The 21,034-nt window shown below is 41.4% G+C and overlaps 1 protein-coding gene across 4 annotated transcripts in view; it reads right to left on the minus strand.

Annotated features, from left to right (window-relative positions):
- Nucleotides 1–1,055: 1,055 nt before the first annotated feature.
- The window catches only part of LOC115105110 (rho GTPase-activating protein 12-like), a 99,816-nt gene continuing 79,837 nt past the window's right edge, over nt 1,056–21,034 (minus strand). For 2 of the 4 annotated variants that reach the window (XM_029626742.2, XM_065007133.1), the window contains 13 exons: nt 20,540–20,665; nt 19,924–20,001; nt 9,494–9,555; nt 8,053–8,134; nt 7,563–7,691; nt 6,523–6,726; nt 6,126–6,228; nt 5,881–6,000; nt 5,646–5,744; nt 5,369–5,446; nt 5,029–5,163; nt 1,741–1,846; nt 1,056–1,417 (listed from right to left, as the gene is read on the minus strand). In XM_029626742.2, the coding sequence (XP_029482602.1) occupies nt 1,243–1,417; nt 1,741–1,846; nt 5,029–5,163; nt 5,369–5,446; nt 5,646–5,744; nt 5,881–6,000; nt 6,126–6,228; nt 6,523–6,726; nt 7,563–7,691; nt 8,053–8,134; nt 9,494–9,555; nt 19,924–20,001; nt 20,540–20,665 (1,497 nt within the window). In that variant the 3' untranslated portion in view covers nt 1,056–1,242. The remainder of the gene's footprint in view (nt 1,418–1,740; nt 1,847–5,028; nt 5,164–5,368; nt 5,447–5,645; nt 5,745–5,880; nt 6,001–6,125; nt 6,229–6,522; nt 6,727–7,562; nt 7,692–8,052; nt 8,135–9,493; nt 9,556–19,923; nt 20,002–20,539; nt 20,666–21,034) is intronic. The other 2 variants (XM_029626743.2, XM_029626744.2) reach the window with 2 other exon arrangements.

Raw genomic sequence — 21,034 nt, forward strand, 5'->3', positions numbered from 1 at the left:
TTGTGTTAAGCTTTGAAACAACATCCAAACCAACCATGTTCTACAATGTTTCAACCGGCTGTTGAACTTCTTTCTTCAAATTGATCATCACAGTGAGGTGAGTTTTACACTGTATAGGCCTGCTGTTTTGATGATGTGTTTGATGTGATATTTAAATGTAATTTGTATTAAGGTCAGAGTGGTTAGAGGGACAATAGAGCCCAGAGTACCAGGCCATTAGGACCAGATGGTAGTTAGCAAGTTGGGTACTACCAAAGCATGTCCAGAGTACACAAAAGGAGATTACTGTGACTCAATTGTCACGTGGAATTTTACTGTGGTCATGACTCATAACTGCAGGTGTGGCAGTAATATGGTCACCACAACATGGTCAATGTTCCACAAAACTGAGAATATACAGTTCAGAGGTTAAGCGTAATATTTTTTCCAACACAAAGCAATGAGAGTAGTCTTAATACACACAACCAAGCTTGGTCTTTGCTATAACACATGGTAGTAGCAGGATATGGGCTTCCATTGATTTGACATTGAGGGAGAGACCACCCACCCAGCCATTCATTCAGTGGGTAGTTGTTGCTGTTTGAATGATCTGGAGTGGGCTGTGCCCGGCTGATGTGTCGCGACGTCATCAGAGAAAGGAGGAAGTCACTCCGGCGGGCCACATGAATGTATCCCATGATACTCTTCTTCAGTTCCACTCCAGTTCAAAACAATGAAAGTCTTATTCACCAAGCTCTTGTTGTATGTTGTCTGTTCTTAACGCTGGCCATAGGAATCCAGTGTAAAACAGTTATACCCTGAATACTCAAATCCACTGGATCACATCACATCAAGGGAGATCCATCCACGCCATTCACACTGCACTCCGTCCATTGTCACGGCAATGACGACACGATACAGCCAGCTCACCAACCAACAAACCAACCAATCAACACCCTCCTCCTGAAGCAATGGATCCGCCCTGCTACTCACAGCAGGCATTGTAACCAAAGTGAATGAAATCTGTATTTATTTACATCATACTTAACTCTCTCAAAAGGGTAAGTGCAAAGTCGTTCACTAGCTTCCTTTATTAATCTTTTTATCAAATGAACAATAATTACATTTTTGTTTTTCTTTCTTTAAATTGCTTGGTCCACAGCAGCAATGTTTCAGTCACCAAAATAAGCAGTGTTGAGTTCGACCAGTCACCAGACCATTCTCTTTCTCTCACAGGCCTCTTCATCAGGTGTTTCTTTTTTTCTACCTGCCGAAGATGTTCTCATACTCCAGTAAGATGAGCTCAACAATCTGGTTCTGATATACCATGTGAACAGCGATGTTCCCAGTCTCGGTCTCAGGTCTGAGCAGGGTAGGACCGAAGACGATCGCTACGCTCTGGGTCGTCATTCGGTTGGCCTCTCCATGGTCAATCACCCTGGAGAGACAGGAAGGAGAGGACAGAGTGAGATACAGGGACGGACTAGAAGGACAGGCCATTGGGCTAAAGATGGACCAGCACATCTGACATTTTCTCGAACTGCCCTTTGATCTGTTATGGTGAGATAGGCCTATCAATTAGGAAACACAATACATATGTTGGTTGGTCAACAAAGGGTTCAGGTACACGCTGGAGACAAAACTTTACATCTATTATGTAAGCTACTGCTAGTATTCGAAAAACATCACATGCAAATTGCGATAAAAATACTTTGGGTAATATCGCAGCCTAGCCAAAATGTAGCATGCTTTTTGCTTTACCTTCTGAGATGTTTGAAGAGGCATTGCATTGTGTCATGATTCGGTTTTGGCAACTGCTTGATTAAGTCTTTTATTGAGTTTACTCGCTGCTTGTAATCCGAGCATTCTGGAAGAGAGTGAAAGGTAAAACGACACCATTAGTTTCACTGCATAAGGAAAAACACATCATTTTACATCAGGGATCATTAACTAGACTTTTTCTTGAGAGGATGGTCAGGGGGCTCGAACATAAATTACAAATAATTGTTAGACTTCAAATTGACTGCAAGAATCATAAACAGATACCATTTGACTAAAACAATCATTTTAAACCTTGCTTACATTTGTAAACGAACACAATTACAGTACCAGTCAAAAGTTTGGACACACCTACTCATTCCAGGGCTTTTCTTTATTTTTTACTATTTTCTACATTGTAGAAATCATGTAGTAACCAAAAATATATTTTATATTTGAGAGTCTTCAAAGTAGCCACCCTTTGCCCTGACAGCTTTGCACACTCTTGGCATTCTCAAGCAGCTTCATGAGGTAGTCACCTGGAATGCATTTCAATTAACAGGTGTGTCTTGTTAAAAGTTCATGTGTGGAATTTCTTTCCTTCTTAATGCATTTGAGACAATCAGTTATGGTGTGACAAGGTAGGGGCGGTATACAGAAGATAGCCCTATTTGGTAAAACACCAAGTCTATATTATGGCAAGAACAGCTCAAATAAGAAAAAGAAACAACAGTCTATCATTACTTTAAGACATGAAGGTCAGTCAATGTGGAAAATTTCAAGAACTTTGAAAGTTTCTTCAAGTGCAGTCGCAAAAACCATCAAGCGCTATGATGAAACTGGCTCTCATGAGGACTGCCACAGGAAAGGAAGACCCAGAGTTACCCCTGCTGCAGAGGATAAGTTCATTAGAGTACACTACACCTCAGATTGCAGCCCAAATAAATGCAAAGTAACAGACACATCTCAACATCAACTGTTCAGAGGAGACTGCGTGAATCAAGCCTTCATGGTCGAATTGCTGCAAAGAAACCACTACTGAAGGACACCAATAAGAAGAAGAGACTTGCTTGGGCCAAGAAACATGAGCAATGGACATTGGACCGGTGGAAATCTGTCCTCTAGTCTGTTGAGTCCAATTTTATGATATTTGGTTCAAACCGCCGTGTCGTTGTGAGACGCAGCGTAAGTGAACGGATGATCTCCTCGTGTGGTTCCCACCGTGAAGCATGGAGGAGGTGTGACAGTGCATTAATGGTGACACTGTCAGTGATTTATTTAGAATTCAAGGCACACTTAACAAGCATGGCTACCACAGCATTCTGCAGCAATATGCCATTCCCTTTTGGTTTTCGCTTAGTGGGACTATCATTTGTTTGTCAACAGGACAATGACCCAAAACACACCTCCAGGCTGTGTAAGGGCTATTTGACCAAGAAGGAGAGTGATGGAGTGCTGCATCAGATGACCTGGCCTCTACAATTACCCGACCTCAACACAATTGAGATGGTTTGGGATGAGTTGGACCGCAGAGTGAAGGAAAGTCAACAAGTTCTCAGCATATGTGGGAACTCCTGTTGGAGTTGTTGGAAAACCATTCCAGGTGTACCTGGTTCACAGAATATCAAGAGTGTGCAAAGCTGTTATCAAGGCAAAGGGTGACTACTTTGAAGAATTTAAAAGATTTTTCATTTGCTTAACACTTTTAACACTTTGTTGGTTACTACATGATTCCATATGTGTTATTTCATAGTTTGATGTCTTCACTATTATTCTGCAATGTAGAAAATAGTAAAAATAAAGCAAAACCCTTGAATGAGTAGGTGTGTCCAAACTTTTGACTGGTACTGCATCTCTCCATTATAAAACTGGTTGTTTGGACCCTGGATGCTGATTGGACAAGCAGCGTTCCTAGTCGTGTTGTAATGGCCTTCACAGGCACACTAGGCCTGCTTACAGTTCCATCTGACAATTATCACTGCATCTCATAACAATATCATGCTCATGTGTCTGTATGAATCATCTCTTGTGTTGATCTCAACTCGAAAATTATTTCCCCTGGCTTCCAGCCTAACATTTAGGTTGGTACAGCAGGGGTTAATATAAACCTCGCTGTCTCCCTGTCCGACCACAGAAACAATGTTTCACTTTGGAATTTCCATCTCTGTACCATAGGAGAGTGAACGGTGCCCAGACGAGACCATTTTTTTCTGAGCCAGGCGAAATCACGCATCTTCATGATCCTGGACATATCCAAGTAAATGCAAATAGAAAAGAAAAGTTCAAACAAACTCAAATGCAGCTCGTGTGCTGTCATTCCAGGTTCAATGTTTGGCGTGACTCAGTTAGCTGAAGTTGGCTAGTGACAATAACGTTACCCAGCCTGCATAGCAAACATTTTGTTTAGAACCGACAACATGTCTGTAGCAACATGACCAAAACAACTTGTCAAAATAACATTTTAATGAAACTGTTTAATTCATTGTTATTTGAATATGTTGGTAACAGTTTTGTAAAACCAATAAAGCACACGGGGCAGTGCTGTATCATGAATACAGACAGTCACAGGTAAATAAAACAATGCTTTTTACTTGTGACTGTACTCCTGATACAGCACTGCCTCTTGTGCCTTGTTGCTTAATTGTGTGTGGGTATCCTTTCCAAAATTAAAATCACTTGGAGCTGATTTGCTGGTGTTTTTACCGTCTTTGAACCCTGATTTACATGATCCTAATTGAATAGGGTGAATTCAATTGATAAGGGCGCCATCTTGTGGACACATTTCAAACAGCAAATATTTGGAATCACTTAAACCAAGTGGTAAATTGAGCGTGAAGTCAACGTCTTAATGGACATTGTCTTTAGGTGAACCATCCTTCCTTAATGTAACTATTAGAAACAGTGGCTCAGTAGGACAAGCACACAGTAAAGTACAGGGTTATACAACACAGTAAAGTACAGGGTTAGACAACACAGTAAAGTACAGGGTTATACAACACAGTAAAGTACAGGGTTATACAACACAGTAAAGTACAGGGTTATACAACACAGTAAAGTACAGGGTTATACAACACAGTAAAGTACAGGGTTATACAACACAGTAAAGTACAGGGTTATACAACACAGTAAAGTACAGGGTTATACAACACAGTAAAGTACAGGGTTAGACAACACAGTAAAGTACAGGGTTAGACAACACAGTAAAGTACAGGGTTAGACAACACAGTAAAGAACAGGGTTAGACAACATAGTAAAGTACGCTACAGTGTAGTTAAGTGTGTTACTACTCACTGATGGCGTTGATAAAGTCGTTGAAGGAGTCGTAGGTGAAGAGTGGTTCAGGCAGCTCTCTGAAGAACATCTTCAGGGCTCCCGTGGTGACGTGGATGTCCTCCCACTTACTGTCCTCCAGTTCTAACTGTTCATCTAGGATATAGAGACACAGCTTTTAAGACAAGAGATCATGGTCTGTTCAAGAATTGAGAGTCACAACACAAGTTAATGTTGGACTGACTGACACCCAAACCTCTTTACAAAAGGACTATACCTCCAGCACCTATGTCACTAACCATGTACCAAAGCTAGTGGAAAAAGCTATAACATCATATCATTGAAGGGAGTTAAGCCCTACCGTGATTCACAGCGAAGCGCAGCTTCTGTATCACAGCTAGATTCCCACTCACTCTGTATATGCCATCTATACTCAGACCTGAGGAGAAGAGAAGAGAAGAGAGAGAGAGAGAGAGAGAGAGGAGGAGAGAGAGGCATTAGAACTCATGTTTGTGACTCAGCACACAATCATCATTACAAAAATCTTGACATCTCATCTCTGAAAAAATTCTAATCATAACTCAAAAGACAGAGAGAGGGAACAGATAAAGGAACAGAGATGTATGGCTCGTTCGTACCTGTGGTCTCCACGTGGTCGATGCACGTGGTGACAAAGTTGGGCACTGACGTGTTCTCCCTCTGACACAGGCTGCTCAGACTGCAGCCAAACACCTGGTCTGAGAAAACAACATGGAGAGACGTCAACTTACAATGTTTCGTTACCAAGGGTTTTATCACTGCGTTTAGCTTCCTCTAGTTGAGGACAGCAGTAGGTCCATTCTCGGGAACCCATAACCAAATCTCCATCCACACCTTTAATGTATCCCTTGTCCTTGACGGCCTGGTAGGTGGGTCGGCGGGTCAGGAACTTCTTCAGCTTCACTCTAGTCTTTTTCTGGTCAGTGGAGTCCATACTTATAGACGTCTTCATCGCTGAAACCATATGGAAGGAAAAATGTCTAAACAGGTACCAAGAGGGCATTTGGTGACAATACCTTCTAAGATCACTAAAAAACACGCACAAACACACCCTCTCACAGCGTATTTAGTCAAGGCACCTCTGTTTTTCTTGGAGTCTCGGTGGTCCTTCTCCTTGTCTTGTTTCTCTGCCCCGGGGGACTCAGGCATGTCCTCCTCTATGGCCTCATCTGACTCCCATGCCTGTCCCCACACGCACGCACACACACACACACACACACACACAAACAACTTCCGTTAGGGAAGTCAACCTGGACCAGTTCTACCCTCTATTGGAGGGATGCGGAACTGAACAGATAAAAATAAATGAATATTCAGAAGACCCTCATTACAGAGATTCTAGAGCGTCATTGGCTTGTACTGTACTTTACTAGTCCCTCTGACGGACATCTAAACAGAGCAAGTTAGTGCAGGATTTGATTATGTTATAGGTGTGGTAGTTACTAAGCTCTGGACCGAAGAGAGAAGTCCACTCACATGTGTGCTGATGGTGTCTGTCAGGGCTCGGTACCAGTCGTTGATGACGCTGTCAATCTCTGATTGGATCAGCAGCTCCGTCCCCTGACGGGTCTTCAGTTCAATGACGTGCTTCTTGCTTGACTTATCCTTGGATGCCCAATCAACTGACCCCCCTCTGAGATCCACAGTGAACTCCGGCTTCGACTGGTTACCCACAAACTTCTACAAGGAAATAATTCAACATTCAGACTAATCAGATGAGAGCTGGGTTTCCAACTCAAGGATAGTAATAGTGGTAAATCTTTCATGAGTATTTTTCACACAGTTGTTATTTCAAGTTGCATTAAAAACAACCAAAGCAGTGTTACAAGTTACTGTGTTATAGTTACACGTCGTTATTAACCGCTACGTTGACTTGAAGATAAACCACGGGCGATCTTATTCACACCACTGTGTTGCAAGCTGAACATTTAGTACTGTACGGGGAAGTTCAACTGTTATCAATTTTTTTTTGGTACTCAGTAGGTTAGTATTGTATGCATATCAACAACACCTCTATCTAGGTCAGTGGTTCCCAAACTGTGGGGCACAAAGGGGGATGGGGGGGATTACCTTAGAGAGCTATTTATAACTTGTCTGAAATGTTCAGATTTACTAGCCCATGTCAGGTTAAGTTTTTTTTATTTCGTTTTTTTTAGCCCATAGATATTCGTTTTTTTTAGCCCATAGATATTCGTTTTTTTTATCACTCAAATATCATATGAATACACATTAGACATGGCAAAATGTATAGAATTGCAAAAAAATAAGCTTTAAACCTGCAAAATGATCTCCACCAACAAGAGGGATGTGAACAGTTTGTGTCATGAACAGTGATGGTGCCCATAGAAATAGGAGGGCGGGGGACCCAGAGGAAATGCATCCCCCTACATCCCTTGGTCAACCAATCAGGCTAGGTTATGAGTAGCAGGCAGGGGATAGGGCGAGGGGATAGTGTGAGCATGACGGACAGGCAGGGGGACAAATGGAACACATGCACAGGGACAGAGGAGACATACAGTGGCAGCTGGGGCACGCCCATGGACAGAGTGGACATAGGAGACAGCTGGGCAGGGCTTGACCGAACGCTTCCAGTTGGCCAGCAGAGTGAGCAGCAGCTCAGGGATGGAGCCACTACGGTAGTGCGGCTTTGGATGAGGAGAGGAAAGGAAGAAGGAGAGGAAAATAATAGAGTAAGAGGAGAGGAGAAGGATGGCAAATGAGAAATATAGAGTCACAGACAGATGAAAGAAGAAGGGACAAGGGAAACAGAACAGATCGAAAGACCTATGGTGCACTAGCACTACTACTAACTGGAGATAGACAGCAAACCAGGTCGTTCTTAGGCACTGCCACCCTCTTCTTGAGGTGAAAAACTCCTGCAGGTTATTGGAAAAGTAGGGGAGATATTCAGCTCTAATTTTTTTTTTTTTAATTAACTGAAGTCAGCTGTAAAACTCTGTTTTAACCCAAGGTGGTTCCTAACAAGGCGGCTGATGGGGTACGTACCCAGCTGGTGCCACTCCCCTGTCCTTTAGCGAAGAGCAGTGAGGAGCCCTGGAGTACTGTCCACGAAGATGTCCAGTTCTTCCTGTTAGAACCACATCACAACACAACCATTTATCAACCATAAACCACGTCAAATCTATTTAAATCAACCATCACAATACAACCCTTTATAAAACCATCAACCATGTCAGAACACAACCATTTATCAACCATAAACCACGTCAAATCTATTTAAATCAACCATCACAATACAACCCTTTATAAAACCATCAACCATGTCAGAACACAACCATTTATCAACCATAAACCACATCACATGTATTTACCATCACAACACAACCCTTTATAAACCACGTCACAACACAACCATTTATCAACCAGTCCCAACTAGTGTTGCAAAGCTACCGGAATCTTCAATCACTTTGGTAATTAACAGAAAATATATGATAATCTATCGTAACTTTGGCAATGTTAACTTGAATAACTTAGGCCGTCACTGTAAATGAGAATTTGTTTCATAACTGACTTGCCTAGTTAAATCAAGGTTAAATAAAAACATTTAAAGACCTAATTAAGTTTGGGTTTCTTCTCTCCCTTTTCTTAGACAAGTAAGGCAAGGCCTGTTTTCTCATGTCCTAACTCTGCTGCTGCCTCCGCCGCATTGTTCTCAACACCATTATGTTGCTTAACTTTGCCATTATGCACATAGCCACATGGTCGAGGAAAAGATGCCAATTCAACAGCACACTGATGTGTTTCAGAACCGCGGACAGTGACCACTATCCAACGCAAATGTTTCACCATTGTTCTTACGTAATATAACCATATACAATTTAAGTCGCACATATCTTAGAGATGGACTGCGCCATCCCAACAGCCTCCACAATGGATCAGTCCACTCAGATAGGCGCAAATCACACCATTGTACACCATTATTATTATCATTTTTCTTGCTACTGCTCGACTATAGAAATCTTGGTCGACCAACAGCCTATCAACCAAACAATCGTCCAGTCGACTAAATGGGGTCAGCCCTAATATTCAGGATGCTTCACCATTTTGTCATTGTATTTTATTTATTTTTTAAATCATCTTTAATTATTTTACACAGAGGACCAGATATTACTACAGACACCTGTGATAATCTAAATTACCCAAAACAGCCACTAGATGTCTTGTTATTGAATGTAATCTATCTTTGAAAGATAACAAAATTCTGATAGTCTACCGGCAAACTTAAAACGTTTCCAGTGAGATAGCCTACTTTTGCAACTCTGGCTCCAACACAAGCATTTATCAACCATCAGTCTGTCCATTATATCAACAAAGAATCAAAGGCATTGTTTTGTTTGTCTGTATGATGCTGTATTGTCCTCTTACTTCCACATAAGATAATGACAACGTTTTCTAATCTATATGATCTTTGTACAGTATGTTTTACCTGACTTTCTTGCCATTCTCAGTGATTTTGGTGACGTTGAGGACTCCACACTTCTCAGAGGGCTGTGGAGGGAGACAAAAAGGAAACATTAACACAGTCAGACTAGCATGCCTAGTTAAATAGATTTTTTTTTTTTAAGACCCAAGAAGTACACACACACACACACACACACACACACACACCCTCACAGCAGGAGAGAAGGAAAACACAGCCAGCGGCCGTGAGATACAGAAAAAAGATTAGAACAACATAATGAGGCTCATGACTTGAGCACACACTAACACACACACACACACACACATGTACACACACAATGACAGACACACACACACAAAAAGAAGAAACAGGGCAGTAAAGGGTGTGATGCCCATGCAAACAGACATGTTTCATTGTACCACCGATAGGCTGTGCTACAACACAGACGCACAATCTATTGATTCAAACGGTTCGTTATCAATGGTCCCACAAGGTGAAAGACAATACCGTAACAGAGAAACAGAACATAAACTAAAAAGGAGATTGGACAGTAGAAAAGGACGTTGGCCACGGTAGCAGATAGAGACAGAAAGAACACATGCAGGAGAGAAAGAGAAAGGTTTGGGCGATATACTGTTTACACCGGGGTTTTTCAAATGACCGACGATATGATTTAATACTGTTAAATGTACAGTTGAAGTTGGAAGTTTACATACACCTTAGCCAAATACATTTAAACTTCACAATGACTGACATTTAATCCTAGTACAAATTCCCTCTCTTAGGTCAGTTAGGATCATCACTTTATTTTAAGAATGTGAAATGTCAGAATAATAGTAGAGAGAATGATTAATTTGAGCTTTTATTTATTTCATCAAATTCCCAGTGGGTCAGAAGTTTACATACACTCAATTAGTATTTGGTAGCATTGCCTTTAAATTGTTTAACGAAGGTCAAAAGTTTCTGGTAGCCTTCCACAAGCTTCCCACAATAAGTTGGGTGAATTTTGGCACATTCCTCCTGACAGAGCTGGTGCAACTGAGTCACGTGTGTAGGCCTCCTTGCTCACACACACCTTTTCAGTTCTGGCCACAAATGTTCTATAGGATTGAGGTCAGGGCTTTGTGATAGCCACTCCAATACCTTGACTTTGTTGTCCTTAAGCCATTTTGCCACAAATTTAGAAGTATGTTTAGGGTCATTCTCCATTTGCAAGACCCATTTGCGACCAAGCTTTAACTTCCTGACTGATGTCTTGAGATGTTGCTTCAATATATCCACATAATTTTACTGCCTCATGATGCCATCTATTTTGTGAAGTGCACCAGTCCCTCCTGCAGCAAAGCATCCCCACAACATGATGCTGCCACCCCTGTGCTTCACGGTTGGGATGGTGTTCTTCGACTTGCAAGCCTCCCCCTTTTTCTCCAAACATAACGATGGTCATTATGGCCAAACAGTTCTATTTTTGTTTCATCGGACCAGAGGACATTTCTCCAAAAAGTACAATTTTTCTCCCCATGTGCAGTTGCAAACCGTAGTCTGGCTTTTCTATGGCGGTTTTTGAGCAGTGGCTTCTTCCTTGCTGAGTGGCCTTTCAGGTTATGTCGATATAGGACTCGTTTTACTGTGGATATAAATACTTTTGTACCCGTTTCCTCCAGCATCTTCACAAGGTCCTTTGCTGTTGTTCTGGGATTGATTTGCACTTCTCGCACCAAAGTACGTTCATCTCTAGGAGACCGAACGCATCTCCTTCCTGAGAGGTATGATGGCTGCGTGGTACCTTCAGGAGTTTGGAAAATGGTCCCAAGGATGAACCAGAAATTCTGAGGTCTTGGCTGATTTCTGAGTTTGATCACTGAGTTTGAAGGTAGGCCTTGAAATATATCCACAGGTACACCTCCAATTGACTCAAATTATGTCAATTAGCCTATCAGAAGCTTCTAAAGCCATGGCATCATTTTTTGGAATTTTCCAAGCTGTTTAAAGGCACAGTCAACTTAGTGTATGTAAACTTCTGACCCACTAGAATTGTGATACAGTAAATTATAAGTGAAATCATCTGTCTGTAAACAATTGTTGGAAAAATTACTTGTCATGCACAAATTAGATGTCCTAACCAACTTGCCAAAACTATAGTTTGTTCAAAAAAAATTGTGGAGTGGCTGAAAAACAAGTTTTAATGACTCCAACCTAAGTGTATGTAAACTTCCGACTCCAACTGTATATTTATATTCGTAATGTTTTGTATACTTATATATATATATATATATTGAATAATAAAAAATATAGGATTAGGGGCACCCCCACATTAAGTGGGTATGTGCTTTGCCACTGCTTATAACTATACTGAACAAAAATAAACTAATTTTACTCAGTTACAGTTCACAAAAGGAATAAGTCAATTGAAATAAATAAATTAGGCCCTAATCTATGGGTTCACATGACTGGGCAGGAGCGCAGCCATGGCTGGGCCTGGGAGGGCATAGGCCAACCCCCTTTGGGAACCAGGCCCAACCACTGGGGAGCCAGGCCCAGCCAAATGGACGTAGTGACAGATTCTCTAAAATTATGTTGTTGGCAGCTTATGGTAGAGAAATTAACATTCAATTATCTGGCAACAGCTCTGGTGGACATTCCTTCAGTCAGCATGCCAATTGCACGCTCCCTCAAAACTTGGAGACATCTGCAGCATTGTGTTACATGACAGAACTGCACATTTTAGAGTGGCCTTTCATTGTCCCGAGCACAAGGTGCAGCTGTGTAATGATCATGCTGTTTAATACATTTATTGATATGACACCTGTCAGATGGATGGATTATCTTGGGAAAGGAGAAATGCTCACTAACAGGGACGTAAATACATTTGTGCACAAAATGAGAAAAATAAGCTTTTTGTGAGTGTGGAACATTTCTGGGGTCTTTAATTTCAGCTCGTGAAACATGGGACCAAGCCTTTGCATGTTGCGTTCATATTTTTGTTCAGTATGAATACATCCTGCAATTCCAACCGCAAAATCTCTTTGCTTAGATTTTAAGCCTCAAAATACAACTTGCCTAGCTGACAGCTAAATGTTCGTTTTTGACTTAGTTAATTCTAATTATATTTCAGAGACTCCAAATGTTGTCATGGAAAATGTGAATGTTATTTAACAGCAATAGACAAGAACACCACAAGATATTACATTAAATTGAAAATAAACAAATAAAATAAGAGTTACATATAGGAAAGACACCAAGAGACAACAGAGATACTAGTTACACACTTCATATACACAGTACAGTTAAATTAGGAGAGGAGCAATGGGGGGAAAAAACATACTGTAACATTTTTAAAGTTAAACTTGCTTTTTGCCTGAGTAACCTCTGCTTGTAGAGGACGCCACGGTGGCATGGCACTATACATTACTCAGAAACACATTAAATCTGTTTTTGGTTTAGGTACCGTGAAGAAACCCATTAGTGGCGTGTCTGGTGGGGTATGTATGTCTGTTGGAAGTGTATGAAAATAGATTACACAAGTGGTTTGGCATTTTTAACACACAAATATTTATTAAAATTACTACATGTAGTCAATTTCTCCTCAACCATGAAAGACTACCATGCATGTTGTTGATGTTAGTTATTTGTGTCCAGTTAAAGGCAAGGTGTGCTGCTCTTTTTTTGCGCCAGCTGCAGCTTTGCTAGTTCTTTCTTTGCTGCAACTGACCATATTACCGGACAGTAAACAAGATGGGACAAGATCAAAGCCTGATCAACTAGTACAGTTGATATTGTCAATATGATTTGACCATGATAACTGACCATCCAATGTTACTGCTAGGAGTTCAGCTTCTTCAATGTGTTCAATGGTCACACCCTTTATGCACAACTCCAGTTGAGGTTTAGGTCTTAGAGAATGCTTTGAACCAAATACAATGCATTTTGTTTTAGCTGTATTTAAGACCAGTTTATTCTTAATTATCCATTCTGACACTGGCTGTTACCCCTGGCTACGAGTCTCAGTGAGCTCACTGGCTGTAGGTGCTGATGTGTAGAGTCTGCAATCATCAGCATACATAGACATTTTAGCTTCTTATAAGACAAGAGGCAAATCATCTGTAAAAAAAAAAAAGAACAATTGATAAGAGTAAAGGCCCAAGGCAAATGCCCTGAGGAATACCGCACTGTATATGCTGTATGATGTTAGAGAAGCTTCCATTGAAGAATACTCTATGAGTTCTATTGGATAAGTAACTCTCCAACCATATGATGGCAGGTATTACCATGTAAAGCCATAACAAGTGAGTTTTTTCAATAATACTGAAATCTAAAAATACAGCTACAATTATCATCTTATTATTCATTTATTTTAGCCAATCAGTCATCTGAGTCAATGTAGCACACGTTGATTTTGCTTCCCTATATGCATGCTGAACGTCAGTAGTCAAATTCTTCTAAAATAGCATTGTATTTGTTCAAACACAATTTAGACCATAGGTTTAATAAGAACAGGTAGCAAACTGATTGGGTGACGGTTCGAGCCAGCAAAGGGTGCTTTACGATTTGTAGGTAGTGGAATTACTTTAGCCTCCTTCCACCTATTGATACACTCCTTTGGGCTTTGGTTAAAGACATGGCAATACAGTCTGCTACCATTCTCGATAGTTTATCATCTAGATCGTCTATCATTATTGATGGATAACAACTGTTTTCCACCTCGTCCACACAAACTTGAGCAAATTCAAAACGACAATCCTTCTCTTTCATTAATAGATCTTCAATACACAAATATGATGGTTCACTGTTGAATGTTGACATCTCACTTCTCAGTTTGTCCACTTTACCGGTGAAATAGTCATTGAAATGATTAGCTACATCAAAAGGTTTTGTTATAAATGACCCATCAAATTCAATGAACGATGTAGATGAATGATGTTTTCTGCCCATGTGTCCTCATGTGCAGTGGCAAACCGTAGTCTGGCTTTTTTTATGTTGGTTTTGGGGCAGTGGCTTCTTCCTTGCTGAGTGGCCTGTCAGGTTATGTCGATATAGGACTCGTTTTACTGTGGATATAGATACTTTGTACACGTTTCCTCCAGCATCTTCACAAGGTCCTTTGCTGTTGTTCCGGGATTGATTTGCACTTTCCGCACCACAGTACGTCCATCTCTAGGAGACAGAACGCATCTCCTTCCTGAGCGATATGATGGCTGCGTTGTCCATGGTGTTTATACTTGCAAGCTATTGTTCGTACAGATGAACATGGTACCTTCAGGCATTTGGAAATTGCTCCCAAGGATGAACCAGACATTTCTACACATTTTTTTCTGAGGTCTTGGCTGATTTCTTTTGATTTTTCCATGATGTCAAGCAAAGAGGCACTGAGTTTAAAGGTAGGCCTTGAAATACATCCACATGTACACATCCAATTGACTCAAATGACGTCAATTAGCCTATCGGAGGCTTCTAAAGCCATGACATAATTTTCGGGAATTTTCCAAGCTGTTTAAAGGCACAGTCAACTTAGTGTATGTACATTTCTGACCCACTGGAATTGTGATACAGTAAATTATAGGTGAAATAATCTGTCTGTAAACAACTGTTGGAAAAATTACCTGTGTCATGCACAAAGTAGATGTCCCAACAGACTTGCCAAAACTATAGTTTGTTAACTAGAAATTCGTGGAGTGGTTGAAAAACGAGTTTTAATGACTCCAACCTATGTGTATGTAAACATCCGACTTCAACTGTAAATGTCCTCTCACTGCCATCAAATTATTAGTACCTGTGGGAATTATATGTTTTGCCACATTTAATTTGTTGCTTGACAAGACTTTAAGGCACTTGCTGTGATTGGGTACCATAGCATTCTGACTGACATGCCAGGGAATAGTAGTTTCACTCTGAGAAATGTCCCATTGGAGTCACATAAAATGAAGGCCATGGGATGCTCTGCCTGTGTGCTGCTGTTCTGGGCTGTGGTGTTAGAGTGCCATTCTCTTGCAAGGTGTCTGCTAGCTCTTTCAGTGATGTAAACTCATGTATACAATGGCTTGTGAAAGTATTTACCCCCTTGGCATTTTTCATTTTTTTTTGCCTTACAACCTGGAATTAAAATGTATTTTTGGGGGGTTTGTATCATTTACTACATAACATGCTTAACACTTTGAAAATGCAAAATCTTTTTTTATTGTGAAACAAACAAGAAATAAGACAAAAAAAATAGAAAACTTGAGAGTGCATTACTATTCAACCCCCCCCCCCTTCCCAAGTCAATACTTTGTAGAGCCACCTTTTGCAGCAATTACAGCTGCAAGTATCTTGGGGTATGTCTCCATAAGCTTGACACATCTAGCCACTGGGATTTAGGGTCATTGTCCTGCTGGAAGGTGAACCTCTGACCCAGTCTCAAATCTCTGGAAGACAAACAGGTGTCCCTCAAGAATTTCCCTGTATTTGGCGCCATTCATCATTCCTTCAATTCTGACCAGTTTCCCAGTTCCTGCCGATGAAAAGCATCCCCACAGCATGATGCTTCCACCACCATGCTTCACTGTGGGGATGGTATTCTCGGGGTGATGAAAGGTGTTGGGTTTGTGCCAGACATAGCGTTTTCCTTGATGGACAAAAAGCTCAATTTTAGTCTCTTCTTACCAGAGTACCTTCTTCCATATGTTTGGGGACTCTCCCACAAGCCTTTTGATGAACACCAAACGTGTTTGATAATTTTTTTATTTAAGCAATGGCTTTTTTCTGGCCCCTCTTCCGTAAAGCCCAGCTCTGTGAAGTGTACGGCTTAAAGTGGTCCTATGGACAGATACTCCAATCTCCGCTGTGGAGCTTTGCAGCTCCTTCAGCGTGATCTTTGGTCTCATTGTTGCCTCTCTGATTAATTCCCTCCTTGCCTGGTCCGTGAGTTTTGGTGGGCGGCCCTCTTTTGGCAGGTTTGTTGTGGTGCCATATTCTTTCAATTAAAAAAAATAATGGATTTAATGGTGCTCTGTGGGATGTTCAAAGTTTAGGATATTTTTTTATAACCCAACCCTGATCTGTATTTCTCCACAACTTTGTCCCTGACCTGTTCGGAGAGCTCATTTGTCTTCATGGTGCCACTCACTTCTTGGCGCCCCTTGCTTAGTAGTGTTGTAGACTCCAGGGCCTGAAAAGGTGTGTATATATACTGAGATCATGTGACACTTCGATTGCACACAGGCTGACTTTATTTAACTAATTATGTGACTTCTGAAGGTAATTGGTTGCACCAGATCTTATTTAGGGGCTTCATTGCAATGAGGGTGCATACATATGCACGCAGCACCTTTTCTATTTTGGGGATTTTTTTTTAAACCATGTTTTTTTTCCATTTCACTTCACCAATTTGGAATATTTTGTGTATGTCCATTACACGAAATCAAAATAAATATCCATTTAAATTATAGGTTGTAATGCAACAAAATAGTAAAAACACCAAGGGGGATAAATACTTTTGCAAGGCACTGTATCGAGGACAAGTGCAGCTTCTAAGCCTTGAATCATTACGGTGTCATTGTTGTAGGTGAAGAGTTGATTATCAGGCTCCTGTACATCAAATACCAAGATATTTGACAATTGGTGATTCTCTCTTTCTGACATGGCCAAAGTGCCTACATGAGGCAGAACACCAAGCAGCAGTATGCTCTCTTTAAAAATTCTTATTTTCAATGACGGCCTAGGAACAGTGGGTTAACTGTCTGTTCAGGGGCAGAACGACAGATTTGTACCTTGTCAACGTTCCGGTTGCTAGTCCAACGCTCTAACCACTAGGCTACCCTGCCGAAGGTCAGAGATTTTATTCTTGTCTCTAATTAGGGTATAATCAGCAAACAATGTCTCTGGATTTTCCCTCAGCAGCCTTTTCTTGTAATGCTGTTTAGAATGTTCAGAGTTCTGTTCTGCTGGTGGATCAAATGGAATGGGCCAAGCTCCTCCTACTGTTGCCATTGTTATTTATCGAATTTGAGCACTGAAGCATGCAACTTTTTAAATAGCGCACTTTTTAAAATGAAAATATAAAGCTATTAAATGTGTAATTTAATGTAATTAACACTGTACACACAAATGACAATGTCCAGAACAATCCTCTCTCACCTTTATTTCCTTTTTTTGTTTGTTAATGTTGGTTCGTTTCAATGCCGGTCTTTCCTTTAGAAATCCTCCATAAATCCTCCAAATCAATTCATTTTCTGTTGGTTTTATCCTCTATTTTGCCTCCTTCTCATTGTCCCTATGTCCTAGTCCCTCAATCCTGTCTTGTTGCTTCTTGCTAGATGATCAAGACAACTTCAGGCTTGTTCACACTGTAGGCCGTAATACACAAATCAGTTTTGTTTTTCAAATCCAATTTGTTCTACTGACTGTCGGTGGCGGTGCTTGTGCTTCGTATCACTCAGCAGTGATGTAACAAGCTAAGCTGACAAGCGAATGCCTGCCATGGACGTTTCCCAGTTGCTTTGAATGTTCAAAATCATAGGGTAAGAACGCTTTAAAGCCTCAAAAGATAACATGACCCAACTTTCAAAACAAGTCCTTTTTGGCTAGCCGCAGCAATCAACTAGCTAGCTAGGTAGCTGTTCAGCTTTCTACAACATTCACTAATGCTGAATAACAGTCTAAAAACAACATGAGGGCAAATAAATCAGATTGACCATTCAGACACAAGTCACATGACCAGGAATCATATTTGTATCGGATTTCAAACCACCTACGAAGGTGGTATGAAATGTGGCGTGAAATATCTGATTCCATGTCCTTTTGGCTGTTCAGACTGCAGGAAAAACAACAGATTTGAATTAGATATGCAAATAAATAGGAGTTGCGTCACTTCAAACTGCGAATGTGAACAAGGCTTTAGTAGACTAGTTGGCTTTCAGATCCATGTTGATCAATCTCAAAATCTTTTTCAAAATCAAACAATCTCCTCAAAGGAAAAACAGATGTGGAGAACACAGCACTGCATTGAAACAACCAAACTGTTCACTAAAAACTAATTAATTTAACGACATGAAGGACATTTTAGGAGGAGCTCTCCCTAACTGCTGCTGTTCAGTTAGATGGTGATGTCACATTGGTGAGACATTGGGTGTGTTTGTAAATTCAATCTGGGGTGCCAGAGTGCTCTCTGGGTGTTTGTAAATTCAGAGCGTTGTCAGGTTGCCCATTTGTAGATTCAGAGCGTTTTGCTCTTGGAGCGCTCAGAGCGCACACTGGACGCTCTGGCCGAGGAGTAGGGTTGATCTGAGCGTTCTGGCAGTCAAGCACCCAAGCTAATTGGCTAATGTCGGCTAGTTTGCTAGCTGCTTCCAGACACAAATGAGAGAACACCTCACTCTCACCATTTTACTCACCCTAGCAGAGCTGGTTAGGCTGTTCATGTTAACCAGAGATTTGGTGACTGTCACTGTGCTGCTGGCAACAATTTAATTGCGCTTTTTTGTCGACGGTTACCAACACCAGCCATTCATAAATTCATCAATTATTCTGCACTCTGGCACACAGACGAGAGCCCTCTGAAATCGGAGTAGATAGCCAGAGGGAATTTACAAACGCACCAATCGTGTCAAGAGAGAGGAGACATAAAATGTTAGATGGATGTTGCATGTTGTGGAGTCAAAGCCAGGGAATTACTAACAGGAGTCAAAGTCAGGAGAACTGTGCTTGGGGGCTGTAGGGCCACACTCCTACACAATGACAGACAGAGTGGTAAAGAACAAGGTCAACATGATGATGATGGAGACTAGACAAGGTAGGATGAAGAGAATGGTCAGATTAGGGTTAGTTGGTGAGAAAGAGAAAATGTATCAAGAATCTGGAGCAGAAATCTTCCATAATAGCTAGTGCAGGGGTGACAAACTCCTTCCACGGAGGGCCGAGTGTCTGCAGGTTTTTGTTTTTTTACGATCAATTAAGCCCTGGACAACCAGGTGTGGGGAGTTCCTTACTAATTAGTGACCTTAATTCATCAATCAAGTATAAGGGAGTATCGAAAACCCGCAGACACTCGTCCCCCCATGGAATAGAGCTAGAGTGATGCACTGCACCCTAGGGTACTTAAGGCAGATTACCTGACGTCAAACTGCCAATGGATTTGAACATGTTACGCCAACATACAACTAGGTTATTGTGAAGTGGTTGTGTCAACTAAAAAGGAAAAATGTTAGTTAGATTAAAGGCTTTGTTTCACTTTCAGGGTATAGTCAAAGGCATTCTTTAAATGATTTGGTTGGACTCACAGACAGACAGAGATCAACATAGCATATTTGATTGAGTAAAGGAATTGATTCCGGATCAAGATCGAGTTAAGATTTTGCGAGGCAGCCTCTTACGCCGCATTTCAGGCTTAAAAATCAGCAATAGGTAGGTATCTGATCATTTCCGCTCTGGATTGGTGGAGGCCGAGTAAGAGGGGAGGTGTGAGAGCGGGAGATACTAACTTTACCACGGTAAAGATTGCGACCAGATCTCCCCATGTGATGGCTCGATTCAAAGCGTCTGAGTTTTTTGAAAAAGAACTGGAACAGAACCACAAAGATCTGGGTCAAATACATCCGTCAAATATGTTCAAATGCTAAGGCTGCACCTGATTAACTTTCCCAGGTACAATGGACCCAACGGACTAGTCCCAAGGAGAATGTTTGGAGAGCATGGTTTAGCCTACATCGCATGTGACTGGGATTTGTCAATGAGCTATTTAGGGATAAAAACTCAAGAGACCCAAACAAGGCCAAGAGGATGTGAAGTGACCACATGCTGGCCAGACTGACCACCTGTGGTACTGACCAGACAACTTCGATAGGGTTCAAGAACACTCTCACAGAGCAGCGTCAAACTTATTTACAACATTAAAAAAAGTGGTGGTTGGTGACAACCAGGGTTGGGGGCCGTTCCATTCAATTCATTAAATTAATCAAAAAAATCAATGAGGAAAATTGGTATTGTAATTTCAGTTTAGTTCCGGATTTGACCATTTCCATGGAATTGACAACAGTAAAGATGGAGTTTCTGAAAGAAGGTTACTGTTACACATAGACCGAGAGCATGTGGTCTTACCTTGTCGTTGAGGTCTAGTACGTAGGTGCTGTGTCTCCACTTGGTCAGGACGATGGGGTCTGGATGTTTCCGCTCCAGACTACGACTCTTGGGGGGATCGCCTGGCTGGGGAGGAGACAAGTTGTACTGGAGGGAGGGAGAGAGGGAGGCAGGAGAGCGAGACGGTGGAGAAAGTCAGAGGACAGAAAGCGAGAGGGAGAGAGAGAGAAGAGAAGAGAGAGAAGCGAGACAGGGTGGGTGAGGGTTAGAGAAAGAGAGGTCCAGGGTTAACTCATTATCCTCCACTGATCAGATGACAAAGTAAAGGTCCTAGAAGAGCTATTTCTTGGCATTTTTCCAGTATCTCCTCTTCATACCTCTCTTCTCATGGCCCAGCGCATCATCAGTCACCCATCAGAAGGCACCCTCTCAGAGAGAAGGAGCTCCCAGCATGTGTATTCATCCAAGATAGCTAAAGGATACCATTGCACCCAGCTTATCTGTATCTACAGTATG

This window comes from Oncorhynchus nerka, linkage group LG22 (assembly GCF_034236695.1).
Source record: "Oncorhynchus nerka isolate Pitt River linkage group LG22, Oner_Uvic_2.0, whole genome shotgun sequence".
Classification (NCBI taxonomy): Eukaryota; Metazoa; Chordata; class Actinopteri; order Salmoniformes; family Salmonidae; genus Oncorhynchus; species Oncorhynchus nerka.